The sequence below is a fragment of the Capsella rubella genome, unplaced genomic scaffold, assembly GCF_000375325.1.
Source record: "Capsella rubella cultivar Monte Gargano unplaced genomic scaffold, Caprub1_0 scaffold_1, whole genome shotgun sequence".
Lineage (NCBI taxonomy): Eukaryota > Viridiplantae > Streptophyta > Magnoliopsida > Brassicales > Brassicaceae > Capsella > Capsella rubella.
The window spans coordinates 10,219,999-10,245,740 of record NW_006238923.1 but is presented as its reverse complement, the minus strand read 5'-3'; the positions used below and the strand labels follow the sequence as shown (position 1 = coordinate 10,245,740).

Here is a 25,742-nt window from a genome sequence, read left to right as displayed (position 1 = left end):
ATCATCAAGGGTCCGAGAGTCCGACCAGAAACAAAATACTGAAATAGATATGTAAGGAATAATAACACTACTGTTTAGGTTATTTGATTGACTCAATTATTTGCATCACTGTTTCCCTAATTTCCTTTTTAAAGAACAAATGTGATACCATATATCTTTTATGATTTAGACCCCTTCGAAAGTACAGTTTTAATGTGAGATCAGGCGAAGAATAAGACCAAAGAAATATAAACTAAATGATATCGCAGCCATAGCAATGACGTTGTGGACAGATTGGGTTTTGGTCTTTGGGTTTATAAAACCCACATCTCTTAAAATCCAAATAATTTTATTTAGGCCCATAAGCCCAATATGATTAATTTCATTTAGTCCTCACAAAATAGCAAAGCCACTGGAATTAGGGTAACGCCATTGTTGTTGGTTCTTTGTCACTCACCACCGTCCGTGACAAGAGTTATAGCTTGTAGAGTGTCACCTTCTTCAAGCTTAGGTAACACCATTATCTTCCTTCGCTAATCTTCAACGATCTTCAGTATCTTCCATAGTATCGATTTTTGATGTTGTTTAGCTTTCATATTCTTGTAAATGAAATCGAATAAGTATCGTTTTCTTGTTTAGATAGAGATTTCGTTTTGTAGCTTTTTCCAATTGTTTCATCTTACTTGCAGCTGAGATTTTCACTTCTAGACTATTAGCAACTATTAGGATCTGTTTAGAATTGAGTGTATGCTTTGTTTAGCAACTGTTTTAAAATTGCTTTGTTGATGCTTTATCCTAAACCATAAGGTCTAATGTGTAAGTGGAACCAACACCGCATCTTCTCTACCTTTGTCTCTCTTCGCAGACAACAAATCTACAGTGTTCGTCGATTCCAAACCACCACAACCCTTGGCAAACCCATCTCCATTGCTTCGATTCAGATTCCGATGGATGCCACTGAACAATCTCTCCGTCAATCCCTATCGGAGAAATCGTCATCTGTCGAAGCTCAGGGTAACGCCGTCCGAGCTCTCAAGGCCTCCCGTGCAGCGAAACCGGATATCGATGCCGCTATCGAGCTACTTAACAAATTGAAGCTCGAGAAATCTGCAGTTGAGAAGGAGCTTCAGTCCACAATTAGTGGCTCTGGTAATGGTTCTCTTAACCGTGAGGCCTTTCGAAAAGCTGTAGTCAACACTCTTGAGCGGCGTTTGTTCTATATTCCTTCGTTTAAAATCTACAGTGGTGTCGCTGGACTTTTTGATTATGGTCCTCCTGGATGTGCTATTAAGTCCAATGTCCTGAGCTTTTGGCGTCAAGTAAGGAACACTTTTTACATTTCTCTGTATTCAAACTCAACAAGATTTATAGAGTAGAATTTGAGTTAGGTTTGTTCTTACACGGGATAGATTTGGGTAGAATTTGACATGATTGATAGAGTAGAAATTGTGTTAGGTTTGTTCTTATATGCGATTTGGTTTGATTTGCAGCATTTTATTCTTGAGGAGAACATGCTAGAAGTTGATTGTCCGTGTGTGACACCAGAGGTTGTTCTCAAGGCATCTGGGCATGTAGATAAGTTTACTGATCTTATGGTTAAGGATGAGAAAACTGGAACATGTTACCGTGCGGACCACTTGCTCAAGGATTATTGCACAGAGAAGCTGGAGAAAGATCTTACCATCTCTGCTGATAAAGCTGCTGAACTGAAGGATGTTCTTGCTGTTATGGAAGATTTTTCTCCTGAACAGCTAGGTGCGAAGATTAAGGAGTATGGGATCACTGCTCCGGACACAAAGAACCCACTTTCTGACCCTTACCCATTTAACTTGATGTTTCAAACATCCATTGGCCCATCTGGTCTAATTCCTGGGTGAGTTTTTTAAATGTTATAATTGTTTCTGAGCTACTTTCTTTCCTGAGTTTTGTTATCAAATCACTCCTTTTTTGTGTGTTTCAGTTACATGCGTCCTGAAACTGCTCAAGGCATCTTTGTGAACTTTAAGGACCTGTACTATTACAATGGGAGGAAACTTCCATTTGCCGCGGCTCAAATTGGTCAAGCCTTTAGAAATGAGGTAATATATTGCTTTGCTTGATATATGGGATGTGTTCATCTTCTTTAAAAGACTATTTTCTCTATTGTGTCTGAGTTTAAATAAGTAGCATATTACTTGCAGATATCTCCTCGTCAAGGACTTCTTAGAGTTCGTGAATTCACGCTGGCAGAGATTGAGCACTTCGTTGATCCTGAAAATAAGTCGCATCCCAAATTTCCTGATGTAGCAAAACTGGAATTCCTTATGTTCCCAAGGGAGGAACAAATGTCTGGCCAGTCTGCAAAAAAACTTTGCCTTGGTGAAGCTGTTGCTACGGTTAGTATTTGTAATAATAGTAGCCTATTTAATTTTTACTAAGCTCTCTTCCACACCCATTTTTATATCTAATTGATGCCTGCAACTGAAACCTATACGTATAGGGTACTGTGAACAATGAAACTCTAGGATACTTCATTGGGAGAGTATATCTTTTCCTTACCCGCCTTGGCATAGACAAGGAACGGCTGCGCTTCCGTCAGCATCTAGCAAATGAAATGGCCCACTATGCAGCAGATTGTTGGGATGCTGAAATTGAGAGTTCATATGGGTGGATTGAATGTGTTGGAATTGCAGATAGGTCTGCCTACGACTTACGTGCTCACTCTGTATGAACCTCACCTTTACTTTTTCATCATTTCATTTGATAGCTATAGATAATTAATGATCAAAAGCTGTAACTATTCCTATTTAAACTCACTCAAGTGGATCAACTGTTGTACGACAGGACAAAAGTGGCGTTCCCCTAGTGGCTGAAGAGAAATTTGCAGAACCTAAAGAAGTAGAGGTACTTTAGTGTACAAATTCATTAATCTCTGATTCTTTGTCGTTATAACTTCTCCTATTAAGGTTATCTTCTATTTCAGAAACTTGTGATTACACCTGTGAAGAAAGAACTGGGTCTTGCATTCAAGGGAAATCAAAAGAATGTGGTTGAATCTTTGGAGGTTGAACTCTATTGTTTACTGAATAGCTTCTTTTTTTTTCATGGTGCTGGTTTAAAATAAATATCATGCTTAATGTAATATTTTTTTTTTATGTTAGGCGATGAATGAGGAAGAAGCTATGGAGATGAAAGCAACCCTGGAATCCAAAGGCGAAGTGGAGTTTTTCGTGTGTACCCTTAAGAAAAACGTGACCATCAAGAAGAATATGGTGTCAATCTCAAAGGAGAAGAAGAAAGAGCACCAGCGGGTTTTCACTCCATCAGTGATTGAACCATCATTTGGGATTGGTCGGATCATATATTGTCTGTACGAGCATTGTTTCAGCACAAGGCCAAGCAAAGCAGGGGATGAACAATTGAACGTGTTCCGTTTCCCTCCTCTTGTAGCTCCCATCAAGTGCACAGTTTTCCCGCTTGTTCAGAACCAACAATTCGAGGAAGCAGCAAAAGTTATTTCCAAGGAACTGGCTTCTGTTGGTATCTCACATAAGATTGACATCACTGGTACGTAAAAACAATTTGAAAAACGAAGGTTTTTTTTAACTATTGAAATGGGCAAACTGAGTGAAGATTTGTGGCTCTGTGTGAATGTGAATAGGTACGTCGATAGGGAAGAGATATGCGAGAACGGATGAGCTTGGAGTGCCATTTGCAATAACAGTGGACTCAGAGACATCAGTGACAATCAGAGAAAGAGACAGCAAAGATCAAATCAGAGTCAGCTTGAAGGAGGCAGCTTCAGTTGTGAGCTCAGTCGCAGAGGGGAAGATGACATGGCAAGACGTTTGGGCAAGCTTCCCACACCACTCTTCTGCTGCATTAGACGAGTAGCTAGCTCTTTCAATCACCATGACCATAATCCTTACTCGTGTTTTTCTTATTACATTTCGAACTAAAGAGGGAATTTTAAGTTCAACAAACCATCATTGAATGATTTGGTTGTAATGCATACACATCACTTCTTTGGTAGAACTTAAAACTCATGTTCTGCATATATGCATGTCACCTTTGTATAAACAAGGTCCTTTTAATTGCGGTCTTTGTCAAAAGAAAAATGAAAAAGAAAGTCTTGTTAATTTTTGGGTTGAAGTCTGAAGGGATTGATGATTCAGGGATGAAGTCGTTTTCGTTAATGTAACCGATAGTCAGCGATTTCTGCATTTCCACCATCGACCAAAAAAAGAAAAGAAAGTGAAGACTTTTAAACCAAATAAAAAACATACGTTACCAAACTTTGTTGTCCAATAATGAAATCATCATGCATAATCAGAATAGACGAACCACATGCTAATTAATACCAAATTTACGAAGACGACGAAATGCACTAAAACATGTATGCATACCTCTAATTAGAGACGTTCATAAAGTTTTAACTCTTACAAGAATGACGAATCAAAAGTCCAAATAATCAGTAGTAGGTTGTCAATTTGTCATCAGTGAAATATATATATATATATATATATATATATATACATGCATATAAAAATAAAAGATCAGAAATACCTAAGAATCTACTAATATGTAGTACTAAATTATTTATGTTTTACAAAAATTATAGTGTAATCATGATCATAAAGCTTTGAACTATATATAGTACATGCCCTCTCTCAACTCAAGATTCGTGCTTCGAGAACATTGAAGGAACAATGTCCTGAAGTAGACCATAGTCAACACCTGTAGGTTGATGATTATTATTATTGTAACTAGAGATCATCCCATGACCATGATCGTTCGACATAGATCCCACTGATGATAGATAATTGGCAGGAGGATGTTTCATCATGAGAAACTCTTGACGGTGATGAAGAGGGAAGCTATGGAGGAAACTGCTTCCACCACCACGGTGACCTAATAGATGTTCAGCGGCCACGGTTCCTCTCAACGTCGAAGGGATTGGATGGTTGTGTTTTCCTTCGTATGTTGTTATTACGATCGACGGATCTTGAAACGATCTCTCTACACGTTTTTTTACGTTGCACTTCTGTGTTGTGCACCTATAGTAACTCCTGTAAGCGCATACGTACATATATAAGATATATATTACGATATGATGATCTATAAATATATTATATATGTATACTCGAATGGCGTAACATGTAAATGCAAGGACAAAGTAAATAAAATGTCTGTGGTAGTGAGGAAGGGAACCTTGGATAAGGGCTGTTCTTGACGGCCTTTTGTCCATATTTTCTCCATCTATAGCCATCTTCAAGATGATCAATCTCGCTTTTGGTCAAAAACGCAACTTTAGCTTCTCTCTCTTTCTTCTCTCCTTTCTTTTTACCTTGTTTTGTCCTGACCATACTCATCATCCACAACAAAATATCAATCTCTAGGGTTTTAACTTTCTAAAATTTTTAATTCTTTTATCAAGTGATTGTTGATGATTTTCGTAAGCTTGATCACATTATATTATCTGTCTTTTGGTTCAGCGAATCTAGTTACGCAAAAAGAAGAAAAGAAATATGCGAGAGGAATTGAGTGAAAGAAATGTAAAAGGTTTTATATCAAAAAAAAAAAAGAAATGTAAAAGGTTGAAAAAGAACTCACACTTGCTTGGAACTTTCACGAACACCATGTTGGTCTCCTTCGTTATCCTCATTGGGGTTCTCTTTAGGATCGGCTTCATTAGAGGGAGATGAGACCATAGGAGAATTCGAACTAAGATTTAAGTAAGGGTTGTTGTTTACTATATGGCCTATATTGGAAGGTGAAACCGGTTGAAAAGGGGAACCATAAGGTGGGAATTTAAAACCCTTCTCTAGAGAGTTATAATCCATCACTAATGAGCTTTGTAAGCAATCAGTTATACTCGTGAAGGACGCTTCTTCTAAATATGTGTTCTTGCTCTCAACATGATCATCCATTGATGAAGAGACGGAGAAGGAGAAGAAGAGGAAGATACTTGGTTCTTCAAACTTAGGTGTTAGGTTATATGTGGACTTTGGGTGATCAAGTCTTATAAATACAAGTCCATTCAACTTTACTTCGATGGTATCTTTAATTTAGTTCTGAATATTCAATTAAGGTCTTAATTATAAGTGCTTGGAGCGATATCATTTGGAGAGCATACATATATGTATATTGGTCTTAAGATAATTAAAATAGCTTCTCCAACACTTAATTAATCATATAATAAACAAAATAACCGAATTATAATATTAATGTACGTAATTCGAAATTATAGTCTCTCTACAATGTGAAATACAAAATAATTTGAAAGAATTTAAGAGGGAGATATTGGAAAGTTTAAAAGGGTCATAATCTTTGAAGACTTTAGTGGGTATTATATTTGCTAAAATATCTTTGTGTATGTGAAAAAGATAGGTTTGAAAATTTCAACTTAATATTTTAATTAGCTAGATAGCCATCTAACAAAAAAAGAGTGGTTTCTATAAAGGAAACATTTAACTATATATTTATCTCTAATCCTATCTACCACACTATGCTTTGGCTTTCTTTCTTTTCAATCGTTTTGTTCTCTCTTTATTTGTTAACTTATGATATATATAAATTAAATCGATCAAATGAATCAATCAACGATATCTTTCGTAAAATGGAATCCATATACATTAATAAGGTTTAGTACAAAAATCACACGCACGGTACATGTATTAACTATGTCATAGTAGAATTTGAGGTCTAAATATATGTGTAATGCACATATGATTAGATGATTTTTTTGTTTTTGTGTGCAAATGATTAGATTTTTAAGAAGTATATTTACGTAGCTAGAAGTCCTAGTGAGGTATATTAAAAATAAAGATAAATAGCTAGAGGTCAAATGTATAAAGGCAATGTAGACAATTTACATCTACTTCCAACATCTTTGCACTCGTCAAAAGCAAACTTTCTTGGTGAATTATAACGAATCATATACTAATATGCATAAACACACACGCAACGAGTGATTATTTTACACACAAAAAAAAGTTTTCATTTTGCGTCTCTCTAGAAATCCTTTATATATAATATTAGTTAATTATTACAAATAACCTCCATAAAAAGAAAAGATAGCTAATCTCTTTCATATATAAATAAGTGTTCTACCAAAGAGATAATGGTTTATTTTTGTTAGAAATTAAATATATATACCCCTTGCTTTTGGAGCTACATTATTGTTGTTGATTCAAAGTCAGCGAAGACCAACTTGTCTTGTGAACAGTCAACGTCCTTCAAAGCAAGAACTTCACTTTCTTCATTATATATATACTTCAACAAGACAAGTCTTAAACATTAATCTTATCCTGATAAAGTATGTAGAAAACGAATCTATGATTGGATCAAATAATAGCAAGTAACATTCTCATACGCAAATGATATTTGGACCAAAAGATTAATTATACTCTTAGCATTATTTGAGATTCGGAACACAATAATGTACTAACCATATGATAACATTTCTATAAATCTTTAGAAACGTAAAAAGGCAAAGAAGAGACGTGTAACGTGGAAGGAAATGGCAATGTCTTTGACCATTAGGGTCAGCAAAGTCGTGCATGTTACTTGCTCTTCCTTTTTTTAATGCCTTTGATGAATGATCCATGATGACCAAAGCCCTATGTCATGTTATGTATTTTGGTCCTTAAATTCTTTTTTGTTTTTTGTTTTTTAATGTATTTGGTCCTTGGTTTCTTAATTAAAGTCTATAATTGCCGCTTTGATATTTAATCATCACTATAGTAGTGATGCATACTTTAAAGTCTTGATTGTATTTTTAATCACTATGTGAGAGGTCGAATTGAAGTGTTCGAACACACTAATCACATTCGTGTTGTTATAATTGTTTAAGTACAAGTATAAGTAACTAACCTTAAAAAGGGTTAAACCCAAAGTATATAGCATTCTTTTACCCAAAAGTGTTCAGGTGGGAACAGGTTCCACTTCTTTGGATGAAGGAGCCAAAAAAAAGCATTCATTCATTAGCTTTTCGTTTTGTCAATTAAAGCACTATAATCGGAGTTTTGTGTACGTACGTACGTAGCATTTCTAGTTACTTTTGTCGATTACTTGATTATGACAGAACCAAAGGTGTTTGATTAGTCAATTAGACGTTTCGGCTTATTTAGTTATTATCTTTCTTTCTAGAAAACTTTTATTAATCTAAAAATTCATAATAGATTATCATAATAAAATTCAAAATAGTACGAGATTAATTCATAGGTATAAAATTTTTGTGGAGACACTTGCACCGTTCTTGTCGCTTTCTCTTCACCCGTTGACTATTATCATAAATGATTTTACATATAAATTCATATTAGTTCTGAGTTCTAATTTGTTTTATAGACAAACATGTGTATTTAATTATAGGGAAAATAACTAATCTATCAAATGAATCACTAAATACATTTTTTTTTTTTTGAAATTTTCTATATATGTCGTGTGATATATATTTAGTTTCACAAGTAGATGTACGTAAATAGAGAGCTCTATCGATTCAAAACTATACACTATCAGTTTCAATTATATAACTAAAAAGAAAACATGAACTTAAGAACGTTGAGCAAAAACTACACATCTCATATCAGTTTGAGAAGAAGAAAATATTAAAAAGGAACCACTAATGTCAATTATAGTTTCTAGTTGAAGAGTGAGTGTGACACTAATTATAAAGTTATGAATATGTTTCGACGTTCAGAGCAGGTAGGTACTGTGTTTGGTAATAATAGCTCTCTATTTTAATTGGTAAATGTCAAATCTTATTTCATCTTCGAGATCTCATCAGCTCTAAACATTATCATTTACTTCTTTTACATGTCCACGTATCTCACGTTTCTCATTCTAAAAAAGAATCGATAATTTGTTGACTGTTTTATTACACTTTAATATCATAAAACTATTTTTTTACTAAGTTAAACTTTTGTAATTGAATCAAATATTAAAATGCTTATATATAACTATATAAGCATAGTATATATATGATATATACTGTATGAGATAATAATATGAAGTTCATATTATGAACATAACAAAAGCCGACAAAAAAAAAAGTATTAGGAAAAATAATGAAATACAGAAATCCAATGAGTGTAATAAAATTCAAAAGTCAAAAGTCAACGTTTAAGCTCAGTTGAATTCGAGATTTTTTTAAAGTTTCAACATCCACTCCACTAATGTCATTTTCTGATAAGCACTACTGTATTTATTTAAGAAAGAAGAAAAAGTCTTTACGTTTATAATTTTTGTTTTCATATATATAATCTGATTAATAATTGTACGGACCGTAACACACTTTTGCATATTTTAAATTTTTTAACAGTTTATTAAATTTTCAAAGTAGCCACTTCATCATTGTAGAACTGCGTCATACGTTAGGCTGGCTACATATTGATCGAATGATGATGATGAAATATATATATATATATATGACTCTCATCTTCTATGGTCGAACTCACGACGAGTCTCGATTTGTATCTACGGACTCTAAAATACTTCATGATCTCCAACAATATTATTGTTTCGAAAATAAACCTTTTGAAAAAGAGGAGGACGACGACGACGACGACGACGAAACCTTTCTCTTCGATTCTTTTGAAGTGAACAACTACCCACTTTAGTTTTGAGTGTCAAAGTGAACTATGTAGTAAGAGCTTTTATTATTTTTTCTTCTGTTAATTGTTTTTGAGAGACCAAGTCTTACATTTGCATACATCTATGTATTTGGTTACAGTGTCCTCCTTTCTAGCAGCATTCAAATTTAAAACTAGAGCATTTGTTCTATTTTATCGAGAAAAAGAAGCTAATGACTTGAGCAAATCATGAATCAGTAGTAGCAATAGCACCAAAATTACGAACAAGTAGAATTAGAACAGAATCAGTGTTTTTTCTAATAATATTCATATCAATATCATTTAACAGGCAATGCGAATAGAGAGAGGAAGATGAAAGATTCACATAGGATATGCCCATATATAAGAATGCAGAGTGTTTTTTTTTCATTCAGTTTTACTTTGAAAATCTCATCTCAAGCATCTGGAAAATCATCAAAGATTCACTCACAATAAACATATTTAACAGCAACATTTTAAGATGTTCTTAGTGCACTCACCAACCATAGATGGCTGTGCAAAGTACAGCATGATGTTCTTCTTCCTAATCGTCATCCACCCCACGGCGCCTGTGGATCTGTAAACACATCCGAGATTAACTTATTAAACTCAATGATGTTGATGGTTAAGGTAAGATATATTTTAATAACTTCTTGTTTTTGTAAGTTTTGTCTTGTCTTTACCGTGACTTTCGTTTGTTTGGTAGTTTGGCTGTTTATTTGTTCCAACAGTGTTATAAGCCTCTCCTCAGAAACCTGTAAAGCAAACAGAGTATTTCAATAACTCTTAGATGCATCACACTTACTCAGACTCACTGACTCTTAATTGGGTAGAACCAGATCATACGTAGTAAAAGTTTAAAAATATGACATGGAAAAGTGTATGGATCTTGTTTACCTTTTCAACTATCTGTCCCATTTGAGCAGCCCTCAAAATAACATCCTCAACACCTCTAGCTTTCTCAGGTTTTACCAGGGCAATTCGAGCAACTATAGAGGAAAAAAGGAAGAAAAAGAGCCATCAAAGATATATAAAAAACAAAATATTGTGTCTCTCTCGAGCTTAGGAAGATCATCACATTAATTGACATAATAAAGAATAAGGGTAGAGTAACTAGATGAACTCCAATACATATTAGATGAGACTTACTTCTCTCTCGTGCTTGAGAAGACAATATTTGACTGAGCATCATCTGTCTACGTTCATCAGCTTCCCTACACAAACATCGCAATCAGAGAATACGTTAGCTCAAAACTAGAATTCCAATGATACGTTAGCTAATTCATGTCAACTAATACACAACGATAAACACCTTTTAGCATCATCCTGTTGTTTCTCTTGCTCTGGATTCTGCTGCTTACCCTGATAAATTATACAGTTTCGTGAAGATCTCAAAAGGGAAACAAGGCACAAAAGTAAACGGTTTTTTAAAAAAGAAAATCAGATATCAAGTAAGGTAGTAAAAATTACCATGCCTTGTCGAGCCATAAGCTCTTGCATTCTCCTCTGTCTAATAGCTTCTAGTTCAGGATCCGCCTACACATCAGGAAGTAAAAAGAGCAGATATAAACATAACAATGCAGTGCCACAAAAACTGAAGATTAATCTAACAAAGAAAACAATCGACTAGATATAAACAAAATAAAACTCAAATAATGCCAAAGTGTGCAATGAAAGTAACCAGATAGAGATGAGTATTATTATATCAAAGGGAATGCAATGATTTGATTACACTAAAGCTACTACAGCTCAAAAACCATGAAATGGAGAAAAGAATCCTTTGACGGAAACCGAATCAACAAGTAGATCAGTGTGCAAAAAGCAACAGAATCCAAAGGAAATAATTTACAAATCTATGATGAAACATGGAATCACACTCCTATTCAAACAACAAGACAGATTCAAAAATAAATTAAAAAACTCAAGCAGATCCACTTATACTGATTCAAACCATCATGGAATATCAAATCTCTAAACTATCAAACTTGGTACTGATACTTTGCACAAGGTTGTCCCAACTAAAGATTGAATCTAATTAAAGCGAACCCAGTTTCAATCACGTATAATTGTTCAAATTACGTTCTAACTTAGGCATAACCTCGTAGAGAAAATTCCCCAAAAACCCTAAGAAAATTTCGAGTTTCCCAGAGAAAAAAGATAATTGAAAGACGCGTAAATAACATTGGAGATATCAATCTCACCATCGGAGCAGTGTTCGTCTCTTTCCTTTGGTATCCTAAATCGAAATCGCGCCTTCACCTCAAAAAGCCAACACAGAGCTCTCTCTCTCTCTCTCAAAGGAGAAATGCTTCAAAAACCCAAACGTAGCTTTTGTTAGACGCGCTTCATATCACAGTCCGTCTCTTTTTTACATATTCTCCCCCATCTATTTTTATGTTTACTAATAATAACCATAAACTTCTGATTTCAACATTTTACCCCCTACCTCCATCCAAATCAATAATAATTAATTAATAATTAAATTTGAAATTATAATATGTCATCATCCATAATCACTGAGGTAAAAATACCACCTTCCTGTTTTTGGCTATTTTTTTTTTCCCATAAATTGCATTAAATTTATGTTATCCATCTTCAACCTTAGCTACCCCTGTTGTTACAAATCTCTTACAAAAAATTAAGAAAACAAAGTTGAGAATGGATTCGTCTAAGGGAAGCTCAGCTGCTAGTATACAGAAGATTGTGATTCCCAACAGCAACAACGAGAAGCTGGTCGGTCTGCTTCATGAAACTGGTTCTACTGAAGTTGTGGTCTTGTGCCATGGTTTCCTATCAAACAAGGTTAGTTTTTGTCTCATTCTCAGATCTCTTGTGGAACTACTGAGATTTTGAGACTTGATTCAGTTCTCAATTATAAACCACTTTGTGTTCTGTAAGATTCATTAATAAACTCACTCAAGTAGCTTATAAAGATTCATTAATGATTTAGTTGACCATTTTAGTGATTTGTAGGCCAAAGGAGTTCTCACATGAATGAACTTGTCCTTTGGGTTATGAACTTATGCAGAATGATCCAGTCACCAAAAATATTGCTGCTGCTTTAGAAAAAGAAGGGATCAGTGCTTACCGTTTTGATTTCTCTGGGAATGGGTGTGTTTCTTTTGCTTTGCTTTATCATTGTTTTTGCATAAATGAATGAGAGAATTTGGATTTTGTTTAGAGATCTTTGAGGGGTTATTGTTGAATGCAGAGAGAGTGAAGGCAGTTTCTATTTTGGTAACTACAACTATGAAGCTGATGATCTACGTTCTGTTATCCAATACTTTACCAACATGAACCGTGTGGTTCCTATAATTCTCGGCCACAGTAAAGGTAACAACACAAGGGGTGTGAATCTGACAATTGCAAGAATCTCAAAACTATATATTTTGACATTGCATATATTGCATATCTATATATAGGAGGTGATGTGGTCCTTGTCTATGCCTCGAGGTTTCATGATATCCGCAATGTGATCAATCTCTCCGGATATTCTGATCTCAAGAGAAGCTTAGTAATGCGTCTTGGTGAAAATTATTTGGAAAGAATTACGCAACAGGGTTACATCGATGCTGAAGAATGTAATGTTATCTCTCTACAGTCTCAGATAAGTAATCTAGTGTGTCTTTTGTTTTAATGTGCTGGTCTGTTACACAGATAATATCAAGTATCGTGTTACTAAGGAGAGCTTAATGGAAAGGCTAAACACTGATATGCATGAAGTTTGCCTCAAGATTGACAAAGAATGCAGGTAAGATTGATTCGCCGAGTTTTTGGACTATGAAGAAACCATGATTGATTGAAATGGTGGCAGGGTCTTGACGGTTCATGGATCAGCTGACGAAATAATACCCTGGGAAGACGCCAAGGAGTTTGAGAAGATCATACACAACCACAAGCTGGAGATTCTGGAAGGAGCTGATCATTGTTATACCAAACATCTAAGTCAACTAGTTACAACAGTTATGGAGTTCATAAAGACAGTCATTGTCAACCACTAGTTTTCGTTTGTTTGTTTTTCTCTTTTGACTAATGTTCATGATGCATAATACTGCTATAAACACCACCAGGCGGTGACTGAATGATTTGCCCCGTATGATGGGTCTAGAATCATGGAACATTACAATCACACAACAGTCATCTTTTGTCTCGGAGCACACAACATTACTTGTAGCAAGCCCTTCGTTTGCTTGCAAACCTAGAAGCAAGTTCAGCCTCTAATTTTTGTGGCTCGCATCACATGGAATACATGAACATATGGTCAAATGGTAAAGAAAAAGATGATTGCACATAGATATTTAACAGAGACCTAGTCTTAAGAGCTTTTGTTATCTCAATGATTCCGACAATTTTATATCCTTTAAACAACAATATGGCAATTGACAAGTATCATCTTAAATTAGTATTATCAATACAAAAACTGATTCAGAGTTTGTTTATTGGATGAGAATATAATCAGCATCAAATATATCTCCAGCTGTAGGAGAGAGGTTGTTTCTCCGGAGCTGGGCATGACTCTCTGCTTCGTGTTGAAATATCTTGACCACATCTTGTAGCTCCAGCTTTCTAACTTCCACTTGTTCTTCTGTGATGGGTTGTTTAAGCCCCAAGTACACCAGACCAACCGCAATCAAAACACCTCCAATGAGAAGCATAAGGATAGTGAACAAAAGAAACGCATAAGGCGTGTTCTGCGCCCCTGGGATACCATCAACGTTGATCCCAAACAGTCCTACAATTATAGTAAGCACAAGACCGCATCCTCCAAAGACGGCCAAGTTGTGGCTTACTCGTAAGCTTTTGTCCTGAAAGTGTAAATTGGGTTTTTAGCCAAAGAGATCCATTATGCTAGATGTATGAGTCATACAATGATAATTTAGTTCGAGGTCTAGGAAGAACCTGCAACCAAGCGCGAACACTGCTTTGCATAACATCTTGAATTGTGAAGAGACGTCCACGGACCGCTTCTTGTTCCTCCAACATTTCTCTTGTGTTCTTCCTCAGACTCTCCAACAAATGTCGAGGTATGTTTCCCCTTAGATGCTGAAGAAGCTCAAAGATAATCTCCTCTCTTGCGTGTAGTGACCACTTCACTCGGATGACCTGCCATGAGAAAACAAAGACTTCACGTTCATGACTATCGTTCAATTTGTCCAACATGTACACATTCTGTCTCAATTATAACATCAAAAGAGGCTTTGCCAACAAAAGAATAGTCATATTCCATTTAATTTGTATTGAGGTTAGCTACATTAAAATAGAAGATGACCTGTCTTGATAACTTTCTGATCTCTTGGTTGAGAATGATACTGAAAAGATTCAAATCCTCATGGTTTCTCCTAATAACAAGAAAAGATAGAGTTTGTTACCAAAACATGTATTGTTTATCAGCCCAAAAAAATGGATATGTATATGTAAGAACCTGTTCATAAACTTCAATTCGATTTCATCCGCCGCACCAAATATGGATTTACGGAACAATCTATCACCAATCAATGAAAACAAAAAGATCTAGTTAGATACAGTCTAGAAAATAACATTATATATATAGAAAGCAAGTCGCTTGTTTGGGCAGCAAAACTAGACAAGTCTTAATTGAAGAAAAGATAAATCAGAAGTCTCTCGTCACCTATCATCCCATCGAGAAAGACGGCAAGCCAAGTGTGCTATGACTTCATGAATCGTCCTTGGTACATTATATCCTCCTGCATAAAGCAACTCCTATAATATAAAAGTTTTTTTTTTTTTTAACGTATGTTAGTAACTGCAGGCCTATGATATTTAAGCTTTAAAAACTTATCAAGTAGAACATTTTGACAGTTTCAAAAACAAACCTCTACTTCAGTGATGCCGAGAACATTAGTATTTGATACATTTCCTTTTATGTGCATCACAGATACCAAAAAGTTTTTTGCTTGCCAAGAGCGAAATACAACAGGTACATCATCCTCACTGATTACTGGATCACCGACTGATTGTCCTAAGAGCTCAAACAATAAACCCCCAGCAACCCTCACTGGAACCTAAGCAAATTAATCGGAATAAAAATTAGACAAAACATCCACCAAAAAACATGATATAAACTGTAATAATCCATTCAAGTAACATGAAAAACTTTATTATGTTAAGAGACCATCATACATCTTTTTATCCTATCAAAAACCAATATAACGGCAGTGTTTTGAACAAGTCTGCCTGTTGACTGTAAACACTCAGCTTGCATGTTTTGATTGGAAACAAGGGACATATACCTCATATAGAAGGTGTCTCATCCGTTCACTTATTAGCTTACTTTCATCCCTCAATGCGAGACTAATCGCAGGATGCAACCATGTAGCACATCTAAGCCATCCCTCGACAAAAGAATGTCCGGCGGCCAAGTGGCACCACCATGTAGGGCCACCTGGTCGTTCCCAGTACGGAGCAGCTAAATCAGTAACAGGGACATCCTCTTCATCATCAATTAACTCCAAGTTAGGCCACTCAGCGTTCACTTGAACCATTTGAACAAGTTCAGATATCCTAGTCCAGCCAATAGGAACCCAATGACTCCCTTCATATCTCTCATGAAGCACATGAGCCTCTTTCAAATCCAAAGAAGGTACCGACCTCGACCTTGATATATCGACGGGAGAAGAATCAACAAACGGGTTATGACCAGGGGAAGCATGTCTGGTTAGTCCATCTTCATGCTTCAAGCAACTTTTGTCCGGATGTTTCGAGTCAACATGTTTTTTCGGGCCTCGGATAAACTCAAAGGCGCAAATAATCCCATCAGTCCAAAGATCACTCTTGGGAACACCTGAATGGTTTTTGCTGTCAGCCTTGTTGGATTTGCTCTCTTGAGAAACTGAATGATTCTCCCCGTTTTCAACCATGGTCAAATCAAATATAAAACCTACCACAGCTTCTTCTACTGCATGTATCAAAAATCATCATTCACATCAGCATCTAAGACATATAATTTAAAACTTTCATTGTATGAAATCAAAGCAGCAAATATAACAGGAGCGCCAAAAACTGCAAATCAACAAATACTAGAAAACTACATGCAAGAAACAGAATTAGTGTACGGAATATCATCAATTCAGAAACTATAGGTTTAAGATCGAATATCTTTATCATCATACAAATCGTATGTTTCAATTAAAGTAACCTCTAGTAAGGGTTTTGGTAGAAACCCAGAATTCATAATTAGAAATTATCAAGTTCAACACAAAGGAAATATATAATCCAAAGATAAAGATGACTGAGATAAGTTAAGAGACACGAATCCAAACTGATAAAGATCATAAAAAGTGATTTCTCAATGGTATATAGAGGATTTCTAGTTCAAATGTGATTCTCTAACTTAAGAAACATGAAACATCTCCAAGAAAAATAAACAACAAATCTCACCATAGACGCAGTTGTATATCTGTTCTGAAGATACCAAATCCTCAACTCTTACAGAGTTCGCAACCACACTGATAAAGGAATACTTTTCATTTTATTTTTCTTGACACTTTTTAATATATTTGTTCTTTCTCTTTACACCCTAATTAGGAATACTCTACAAGCAAATAGCGGCTTTAAGAGACGCGCGTCAAAGTATTCACATATTTTAGCTCCTTATGTTTTAGATTCTTACATATTTAGCCATAGACTTATGAATTGTTACATTTAACACCCATCACTTTCATAAAACTCTCACCGGAAGTCTCTCTGTTCCGCAATCGCTGCGACACCAATGAGTCGGCTTTTGCTTCCTAAACTTTTCTTATTCTCTAGAACACAGGTTAACCAAATTATCTCTCTTTCTTCGTTGTATGTGTGTATTATCAGGATTTGCGTGTGTTACCTCTCACATTTGTTTTGTGTGTGATCACTTTTTAGGTTCCAGCTGCATCATTGTTCCATAATCTGTACGGACGTGACAGACGGTAATGATTCTGAAATTGGTTTTAATACTTAAACTGGGTTGGATATGTGTTTATCTTTCAGATTTTTGTTGTTGTTGTTGTGGTTTGAATCTGAACAAGTGAAATCGAATTAACTGTTTTGTTTTATACCTACCTAGAGCTTCTTGTGTAGCCTGAGTTTTGATCATATGTAAATGAACAAGTTCATTACTTTTGTTGTATTTGATGTTATTCTCCATCTGATTGAGTTATATAGAGGACAAGTTTCTCTGGGATTTGCACAAGTCCTGGCATGTAAAGATGAATTTTTTGGCGATTTTTCTTGCAGCTTTGTTCATTGGATGAGTGACATGTCACACGATGGTGTAAGATCATCCACAACTGGTGTTTCTGCTTCTGGAGCTAGAACATTTTGCTCCCTAGAAGGTAGAAAATTAGTTACTCCAGCTGCTTTACAACTTGATATTTGAATCAAAATTTGCTTGTGTTTGTAGAGGTTTGATGTATATGAACCCGTTTAATTAAGTTCTGTATTGTATGTGGCGAACATATGTCCTCTTATAGAGAAATTATATTAGGCAGCCGGAGCTTTTTCTGTAATGTAAAACCAGCAAATGATGTTAACTCACCTCTGTATTAGTAGAACAACTTCTATTGGAGACTCCTTAGAGTCTTCCATCTCTATTTTAGATAAATCCGTGGTGAATTAGAGGCAAGATGATGACAAGTCAGGAAGAATATGTTTCAGATAAGTGTCATTCGTCCATTGTGTAACTCAATGGAAAGACAAAAGTTACACTAGATAGACTTTAAGTATCAGTATCATCCTTCACATATCGTTTGTCATATCATAGGCCTTAGCTAAGGTAGTTTTCTGGTGTATTACAGTAAATTTCAACTTTTTTTTCATGTTGTTTCTAAAGTTTTGGTGGAGATTGCTATGATTTCCTTGTTACTGCCCTCATGAACAACTTCTTCACCCAATTGGTTAAAATATGGATTTGATATTTATTTTCTTCAGCGTATGTAATCAAAAACTCCTAAAGTGTGTAACTTTTTCACTAATATGGTATTCTGATTTTATATTTTTGGTTCTTAGATTTATTAGCCAAAAAGTGTGTGCCATGCAATTCGAAGGATCTGCGCCCCATGACTGAACAAAGTGCCCAGGATCTACTTCAAAATGTAATATGTTAGTATTTCTTGTTATGGCTGGTGAGGTATATGGTATGCATCCCTCCTCAATTATTCCTTTTACACAGGTTGCTGGATGGGATTTAGCCAATGAAAATGATACATTAAAGCTGCATCGGTCTTGGAGAGTGAAAAGTTTTACAAAGGGGCTAGATTTCTTCAAACGTGTAGCTGATATTGCTGAATCAGAAGGTATATAAATCATCAGCAATACATCACACGTGTTCTGTGACCCTTCTGAATAAGATTTTAAAAAGATAGCTCAAGGAAGACCTGTTACTGTTTTATCTCACGCATGGACTGGTATGATGCAGGTCATCACCCAGATTTGCATCTGGTCGGCTGGAATAATGTGAAAATCGAGATATGGACACATGCTATAGGTGAGAATCATAGTCTTTGTTGTTGATATGAAGATATGAATCATATCAATTGCCTGAACCTTAAGAAGCCCCTCATCCGACAACTATTTATTTTGTGAACTTTATAAGTTGCTAGTGCAGACTAAGTCTTAAGTGATATTGGATTTTCTTGCAACAGGTGGTTTGACGGAAAACGACTTCATTCTTGCTGCTAAGATCAACGAGCTCCAAGTGGAAGATCTTCTGAGGAAGAAGAAAGTTGCCAAATGAAATGGAATTGAAATGAATTCTGCAAGCTAAAGAAACATAGTAAAAGACTACTTCAGAGTTCGACATAAATAAGCATCTTGAGCTCTTTATTGGGATGTGTTGGTCTTAAAACTCTGTGAAGTTTACGCGAGCTATAAATCTATGTAGGATGAGAACAAAATGATAGAGAGATTAATGTTCCTTCTGCGTATGTGGTTCTTGTAAACCAAAATCTCAAACCCATAAAATGAGGCAGTGGCTTTAAGTTTGTAACAGGTATCATTCATTCCGGAACAATTTATAATTTTAGATATACCATAATGTTATATATGTTTTATTTACAACCACAAAGGCACAAACTATCCAAACCTCCATAAACTATGTACATTCAAGAATTGCATGAATCTATATACAGGATTGTTGTCATTCTTCCTAAGAGATGAATTCAACAAGTTCAGTCTTCAGACAACGAAGGAATTGCCGGAGACGGAACAGTTTCACTGCACACCAACAAGAAATTTTCCAGGTCAATATCTTTTCCATCATTAAAGTCAGTATTACAAATTCCCTTCAACTGTGTTAAAATCACCTCCCCATCTTCTGATACAGATCACCTAGCGCACGGTAGAGAGCAGCAGCAGCAGGTGGTCTTGGCAAAGAGCCAAGGAGGATGTCCGACGCAGCTAGGGATTGGCTCCCATAGAACCGTGAATTCTCACTTGTACGTGTCGTGAAGATGCTTCCTTCAAGCGAGCATCCAACAAATGCACCTGTTCATTTAAAGAAGGATATACAGATTAATTATGAGGCTTAGTTTAACAAACGATTTTAGTAGAATTATTGTAATGGTTTCAGACCTATAGTGGTCTATAAAATCTCGTTTTAGACATGGAAGGGAAAAGTCTAAAATCCATTAACCAAAATTAAGCTACTAAAAACTATTTTGGCTAGAGACACATGAATCAGATGGTTACCTTTGCTGCAGCTGTAGGTATAGCAAGCAGCATATCCACCGCTACCTGCTCGGATATCCGCTTCAACTGCTCGTCCAGTCACACCAACTGCAGCGCTTAAACCAGCTCCAACAACTAGATGGGTGTTACTCCCAAACGTTTGGATGGCTTCACGAGTTCTCAGAACGATAATGAAGTCTATAAACTCTCCTCCTGCCTACAGGTGAGTGATGAGAATATAGACCAAACACTATTTGCAATATCTACTGATTACTAAAAGAGCTACGTTACCTGAGCACCCCATCCCAAACCAAATGAAGAAATGGCGGAGGGTGGAGACCAGGAGCCATCATCTCTACGAGCAACCACAAGTCCAGTCCCAATTTTATATGTAACCATAACTCCAACTCTGGCAACAGTGATTACTGCAAGACCTTTTGCTTGTCTTAAAATAGCATCTGGGATGGACCTCTCAGTTCTTGAAGAACCAACCTGTTGAGATTAAGATATTTTCAAATTAAAGACACGCACACCGCTATTAGAATTCCAGATATTTCATGGACAGAGACTAGCCAGGCATTTACGCAGTGATATAATTGACATATAAGAATGCTCACAAATTAAAATAGTTGATAGTGAGCTCAGGACCCACAAATCTCACCTTGGTTATATAACCCCGAATAGTGTTTGTTGCCTTATAAATCTCATACTCCATGGATTGTCCCCATGGAAAATTCACCCAAGACCTCAATGTACTAAGATCTGTCAAATCATGGGTTGGCAACTGAGCAGCAGGACTAACTTGGTCCATCAAATAAGGCTGCACAGATTCCAACCTCACAAAACACACATCACAAACCCTTTGGGGATCTGAAACACGAAACTTTGCAGGAACCAAGCTTCTTCCTTTAGAACAGTCCCTACAGAATATTCCTCCACAATATCGACAATGATGACGGGAACACATAATTGGATGAAACCTCACACTACATAGCATACACGCAGAAGCGGCACTATCTGGTAGCCACTTGGGTGGCTCAGTTTCCAGAATTTCTCTTGCGTTACCAAAGTTAGCCTCGGTGAGAGTATGAGCCATCTCTTGCCAAGCTTGTTCAAGAAGATGTCCGGACAAAAAATTAATGCCACATGTCTCAAGATTGCCAGAACTAAGAGCACTCGCTTTACCACGTGCCGCAAGCAACATATCAACTATCACATCCCACATAGTTAACTCCTTGTCTTCATCAAATATCTGGTTCCATCCCATATCTCCTTCGGGGAAGTACCCACCATTGAAACTAAGGCCTCTTGACCACTCCTCATGATCAGGTTCTAACATGGGCGGGACTGAAACAGGTATCCAAACCCCGGTTTCTTCAGAAAGCGGCGTGTCATAGAAAAAATATTTACCGCGCTTTTGATCATCCGGTTCCAGTGTTTTGCTCTCTTCAACAAAGCCATCACATAAGCCAGAATCATCTTCTCTAATATCCTTTATGCTTTGATCAACAACGACATTACCAGCATCGGAATCACCGTGAGAACCACGAGTTTCTCGATCTCTTTCATCCTATGATCACCATTTAACAAACCATTTTCAAGCTTAAATTTTAGACCTTTAACTTTAATCAACAATCAAAACTGAAACAGAGGTGAGATGTCTATAAGCTAACGATCATCATAATATTTACTAATCCTCTAAAATCACGATTTTTTTTTTTGAATTTGAAGTGATAACCCTAGAAAATTTGTATGATTGCGTACAAATTAGAAAGAAGTAAATTGTGAGTGGAATCAAAATCGGTAAGCATCAATCAAACTCACCATATCGTAGACTTGTTCTTCTTCTCGATTGCGAAGCTGATCTTCGATTCTTACAATTTTGAGTTTGTTTGGGAGAAACTCAGAAACACGACTATGTTCAGGAAAAGAACGATTACAGCTTTACAAGTTAACACCGTCGCTAACCTTTCTGAGACGCGACCACATAATCATCATATACATCTCTACTCAATTTTACAATTTAGTCCTCATATTTTCTAACTCCTAATACATTTGATACCAAACTATCATTAATTATGTATTTACCCCCATTATTATTGTGGCAGGAGAGTATGTTAAAAATGTCGGTAAGGCAAGTAGTTAATGTCTCCTCTATGGGACATGATAAGCTCGCTTGGGTGGGTTCTACCTATAGACTTTATTGAGCTTAGTTAAAGACCTAGAGTGAAACAAGATCAAGGCATAAATCTTGATCATGCAAAATCATGTATTACTTCCTTTGATTGTTTGAATTTGGATAGAGTAAATTAAGAGAGTACGAGCTCATCTTGATTGTGCTATTTATAAGATATTTTGTGGAGTGCAAAGCAAAACAACGTGCAGGTTGAGGTTCAAGTTCGGAATCGGGATTCGCGCGGTCTCAAGCCAAGTCTTGGGGGCATGGCTATGGTTTGGTAACAAATGGATTATGGCGAAGAAAAAGTATTTACATGCTTATCAGTATAAAAATTTATAAAGTAAACAACATTCATAACCCCGAAACTTCTCTGCCTTCCACAAATAATTACCATACTAAGAATGATATGAATGCATAATAGCTACCACAGAAACAAATGCGCAGAAGACACCATAATTTATGTATACCACCATTTAATCAGTCTCTCTCTCTAACAACAATAGATCAAATCTTGGCTTAATAATTCCCTAGTTCTTGTTTTGCATAAATAACATCGTTACTTGTGTGTGCTTACAGCAGTGGAAAAAAGCTTTCTTGTTTGGATTTGTCAATGAGTTCTTATCTTCCAAATCTTTAACAACAAGAGTAAGCTGTATGCTACAAACATAAACTCGAGGAATGTGTCCTGCAAAAAACAACCCACAACTTTGGATCAGGCCTAGCCAATACATCAGACACTAGACCTCTTTACAGACCAAACAAAGACACAATATCTAAGTTCCCTGAGACTGTAAATGACTAAGAGCAGTTTCGGTAATACAGAAACAAGCTTCAGAACTTATCGCAATATATGGATTTGAACAAGCTACAACTTCTCCTACTTCTTAGAATTTTAGCATCTCTTGTTTAGAAGGAAACCAAAAAGCAAAGTTCCACAAAGTGCAACAAAAGTGGTACGTACTATTCAAAGCAATAAAGAGCACACATCCATCTACAGTAAACTCAAACTACCATATATGATTTTGATCAAACAATTCTCCAAAGTTAAGAGCATTTGATCAAACAGAGCAAAAACATGAGGACTGAACTCAAACTCCAAATTCACAATTTACCTCACAAAAAAAAAGGATTCATCATCTTGCAACAGGCTTTTGAAGCAGAGCCGTCAAGAACACTTCACCATGTTTCGAATCTTTTTTATCAGCCACCGCCCATTTCACCTTCTTATAACCCAATTTCCCAATCATCGGAGCATAAACATTCTCAAGATCAACTTTTTTACTAAAGAACCGATCCAACCAAAGATAACCACCGCCACGAAGTATCCGATCCAAATCAAAGAAGAAAAACTCCATAACCGTCACCGGAATCCACCGGTTCACCGCTCTTCCACACCTAACCAAATCCACCACTCCATCAAACACGGGGAGCCTCTGCTGTAACGGCACATGAAGCGGCACTAACCCTCTCATCGCCACCGCTTCGCTATACGGCGCATTGAAATTCATCGTCGTTGTCAGAACCGTAACGTTACGAGCCTTCATCGCCGCGGCGAAAGAACCAGTCCCACCGCCGACATCGATCCCGAGACGGAGAACGGAATTGGCGGATTTAGCGATCTGGAGAAGCTGCGAGATCGGTAAATCGAGCTCGGATTTGTAAACAGAGAACTGAGATTTGGATTTCTCCAACGAGAGATCGAACCCTAGATCGGGGAATTTAGTAACCAAACAATCGAAGCTTTTGCAAGAGTAGTAAGACCAGATAACATTAGACTCAGGTTTCGAATCTGACGGATTCCGCGGCGTTCGGGAGAAGCAACGGCGGCGAGGAAGTGGGTGGCAGCCACGGAGGATGAGTTTCTCGACGAGATCGGTGTCAGAAGGACAAAGAGAGAAAGGAGTGTAGTTCATATACTCATGGAGTAAGTCAGGGTAGTTATGGCAAGAAGAAGCTATAGGCGAGAGCTTAGAGTAGATGAGAAGCTCTTTAGGTGCTGAGGAGGAGGAGGACGCGGCGGTGCGTGAGGTGATTGTAGAAGTTGATTTGTCTGGTTGGTGAGTAGTGAGGTGGTTAATGGCGGCGCGAATTGTGTGAAGCTGACGGAGGAGGTGGTCGGGGACAGTGGGAACAGAGGCTTGCGTGGATTTGACGGTGGATTGGAAGAAATTGGTGGTGGAGGAGAGGTGGTAGAGTGAGAGGATGTTTGTAGCAACCATTGCTACTAGTAGAAGCAAGTTCAAGCTCATGGTGAATCCCGCCATTTCAGGATCCAAGTTCTTGAAGTTTCTTGATTTGGAGAAAGCTGAATCTTGGGGGTGGGGGATTTAATGGTGTGTCTTAAAGGCGAGATTTGTGGGTTACGGTTTTTTTAGAATCTTGGAGGTAGTGACACTTAAGTGTAAGATAAGCTTTTTTCATCTGAGGAGAGGAGACTCAAGCAAGTCAAATCTTGTAGTAGTAGTAGAGACTAGAGAGAGAGATACAAACAGAGATCTGAGACCATCAATTGGGGTATCTTACCCTAAGATTTGCAAAGAGAGGATCTTATATAAGGTATTCTCTTTGCAAATCTTAGGGTAAGATACTCCCTAAGATTCATGCATTGAGAGTTAGTGAGTTTATTAGGTGTATTTATTTATATAAAGTATTATTACGATGGAAAAGGGGAATTATCGAATCCAATGTCATTATTAGTGTTCTTTTGCATGGGAGTGTAATAATCCTGGTGAAAAGTTGTTGGAACAGTTAAATAAAAGGGACCTCTTTCTTGGTTTTGATAGGAGGCAGACTAGGAAATTTAAGCAGATCTGTGAGTGTAGTAGTGTGTTCACATCAAGACTGGTTCACATGTCTTTGTCTTCTTTTTTTTTCCTTTATTGCAACAAGCTTGAATCATTATGTATCTTAAAATTAGTGGTATCAAGTTTGTTTTACTAGATGAAGAATACAAAGAACTTTTGAATCCAATGGATAACACAAATCTTCTATCAGAACTTTGAAACTATAACAGCAAACAGAGTTCTCTTTTTTTTGGACAAAAGCAAACAGAGTTCTCTAATCTTTCTACTTTACTATACTGATTTACATTACAAAAGGGACTACCTTTCACCTTTGTGGCTATGTCTATGGTGTAACTAGCCGCTAACTTGCGCGCCCACACGCGTGAATATATTCTTACGCGTGTGTAGATTTGTAGGCCGACTCGACGAAGAAAGATATTGACAGGTTTCCCACTTTTCGCCGAGTTATTACAGAGAAGCAAATAAAAAAGACGACTTTCCGAAAATACCGAAGAAAAAGTGTGTTTTTTGGTGGTTGTTGGTGTGGTCTCG

At 36.6% G+C, this 25,742-nt stretch overlaps 8 protein-coding genes across 9 annotated transcripts; 3 read left to right on the top strand and 5 right to left on the bottom strand.

The window, feature by feature from the left end:
* Window positions 1–405: 405 nt before the first annotated feature.
* Window positions 406–4,052, top strand: LOC17898205 (glycine--tRNA ligase, mitochondrial 1). 2 transcript variants are annotated; one of them, XM_006306853.2, is made up of 10 exons: window positions 406–490; window positions 845–1,298; window positions 1,470–1,852; window positions 1,940–2,057; window positions 2,160–2,354; window positions 2,459–2,683; window positions 2,803–2,862; window positions 2,942–3,022; window positions 3,120–3,525; window positions 3,620–4,052. In XM_006306853.2, exons 2-10 carry the CDS (start codon window positions 927–929, stop codon window positions 3,850–3,852), a joined length of 2,073 nt encoding a protein of 690 aa, XP_006306915.1. In that variant the 5' UTR covers window positions 406–490; window positions 845–926; the 3' UTR covers window positions 3,853–4,052. The 2 variants fall into 2 exon arrangements, with proteins under 2 accessions (XP_006306915.1, XP_023645172.1); XM_023789404.1 differs by lacking the exon at window positions 406–490 and having other exon boundaries at window positions 787–1,298.
* Window positions 4,053–4,577: 525 nt separating this feature from the next.
* LOC17898341 (probable WRKY transcription factor 71) lies at window positions 4,578–5,927 on the bottom strand. Its single transcript, XM_006304014.2, has 3 exons — window positions 5,572–5,927; window positions 5,170–5,316; window positions 4,578–5,027 (listed from the first exon to the last, which is right to left on the bottom strand). The coding sequence occupies exons 1-3, from the start codon at window positions 5,886–5,888 to the stop codon at window positions 4,634–4,636; spliced, it is 858 nt and encodes a 285-aa protein (XP_006304076.1). The 5' UTR covers window positions 5,889–5,927; the 3' UTR covers window positions 4,578–4,633.
* A 3,974-nt stretch (window positions 5,928–9,901) lies between these two features.
* On the bottom strand, window positions 9,902–11,885 carry LOC17898368 (DNA-binding protein DDB_G0278111). Its single transcript, XM_006305716.2, has 7 exons — window positions 11,771–11,885; window positions 11,040–11,105; window positions 10,882–10,931; window positions 10,719–10,783; window positions 10,467–10,558; window positions 10,253–10,324; window positions 9,902–10,146 (listed from the first exon to the last, which is right to left on the bottom strand). Exons 1-7 carry the CDS (start codon window positions 11,771–11,773, stop codon window positions 10,114–10,116), a joined length of 381 nt encoding a protein of 126 aa, XP_006305778.1. The 5' UTR covers window positions 11,774–11,885; the 3' UTR covers window positions 9,902–10,113.
* A 266-nt stretch (window positions 11,886–12,151) lies between these two features.
* LOC17900089 (uncharacterized protein YfhR) lies at window positions 12,152–13,689 on the top strand. The gene is made up of 6 exons (XM_006303117.2): window positions 12,152–12,371; window positions 12,598–12,680; window positions 12,781–12,902; window positions 12,992–13,150; window positions 13,227–13,320; window positions 13,384–13,689. Exons 1-6 carry the CDS (start codon window positions 12,228–12,230, stop codon window positions 13,568–13,570), a joined length of 789 nt encoding a protein of 262 aa, XP_006303179.2. The 5' UTR covers window positions 12,152–12,227; the 3' UTR covers window positions 13,571–13,689.
* A 190-nt stretch (window positions 13,690–13,879) lies between these two features.
* Window positions 13,880–17,093, bottom strand: LOC17897158. Its single transcript, XM_006307145.2, has 8 exons — window positions 16,968–17,093; window positions 15,821–16,485; window positions 15,404–15,592; window positions 15,199–15,290; window positions 14,992–15,051; window positions 14,839–14,908; window positions 14,469–14,672; window positions 13,880–14,374 (listed from the first exon to the last, which is right to left on the bottom strand). Exons 2-8 carry the CDS (start codon window positions 16,445–16,447, stop codon window positions 14,006–14,008), a joined length of 1,611 nt encoding a protein of 536 aa, XP_006307207.1. The 5' UTR covers window positions 16,448–16,485; window positions 16,968–17,093; the 3' UTR covers window positions 13,880–14,005.
* Window positions 17,094–17,246: 153 nt separating this feature from the next.
* Window positions 17,247–19,564, top strand: LOC17897881 (putative pterin-4-alpha-carbinolamine dehydratase). Its single transcript, XM_006306128.2, has 7 exons — window positions 17,247–17,346; window positions 17,445–17,491; window positions 17,799–17,896; window positions 18,570–18,655; window positions 18,733–18,856; window positions 18,979–19,047; window positions 19,205–19,564. The coding sequence occupies exons 1-7, from the start codon at window positions 17,299–17,301 to the stop codon at window positions 19,294–19,296; spliced, it is 564 nt and encodes a 187-aa protein (XP_006306190.1). The 5' UTR covers window positions 17,247–17,298; the 3' UTR covers window positions 19,297–19,564.
* Window positions 19,558–22,192, bottom strand: LOC17898806. The gene is made up of 6 exons (XM_023789707.1): window positions 22,053–22,192; window positions 20,890–21,798; window positions 20,520–20,720; window positions 20,250–20,445; window positions 19,865–20,045; window positions 19,558–19,775 (listed from the first exon to the last, which is right to left on the bottom strand). Exons 1-6 carry the CDS (start codon window positions 22,053–22,055, stop codon window positions 19,730–19,732), a joined length of 1,536 nt encoding a protein of 511 aa, XP_023645475.1. The 5' UTR covers window positions 22,056–22,192; the 3' UTR covers window positions 19,558–19,729.
* A 512-nt stretch (window positions 22,193–22,704) lies between these two features.
* LOC17896921 lies at window positions 22,705–24,983 on the bottom strand. The gene is made up of 2 exons (XM_006305033.2): window positions 23,520–24,983; window positions 22,705–23,092 (listed from the first exon to the last, which is right to left on the bottom strand). The coding sequence occupies exon 1, from the start codon at window positions 24,669–24,671 to the stop codon at window positions 23,541–23,543; it is 1,131 nt and encodes a 376-aa protein (XP_006305095.1). The 5' UTR covers window positions 24,672–24,983; the 3' UTR covers window positions 22,705–23,092; window positions 23,520–23,540.
* Window positions 24,984–25,742: the final 759 nt, after the last annotated feature.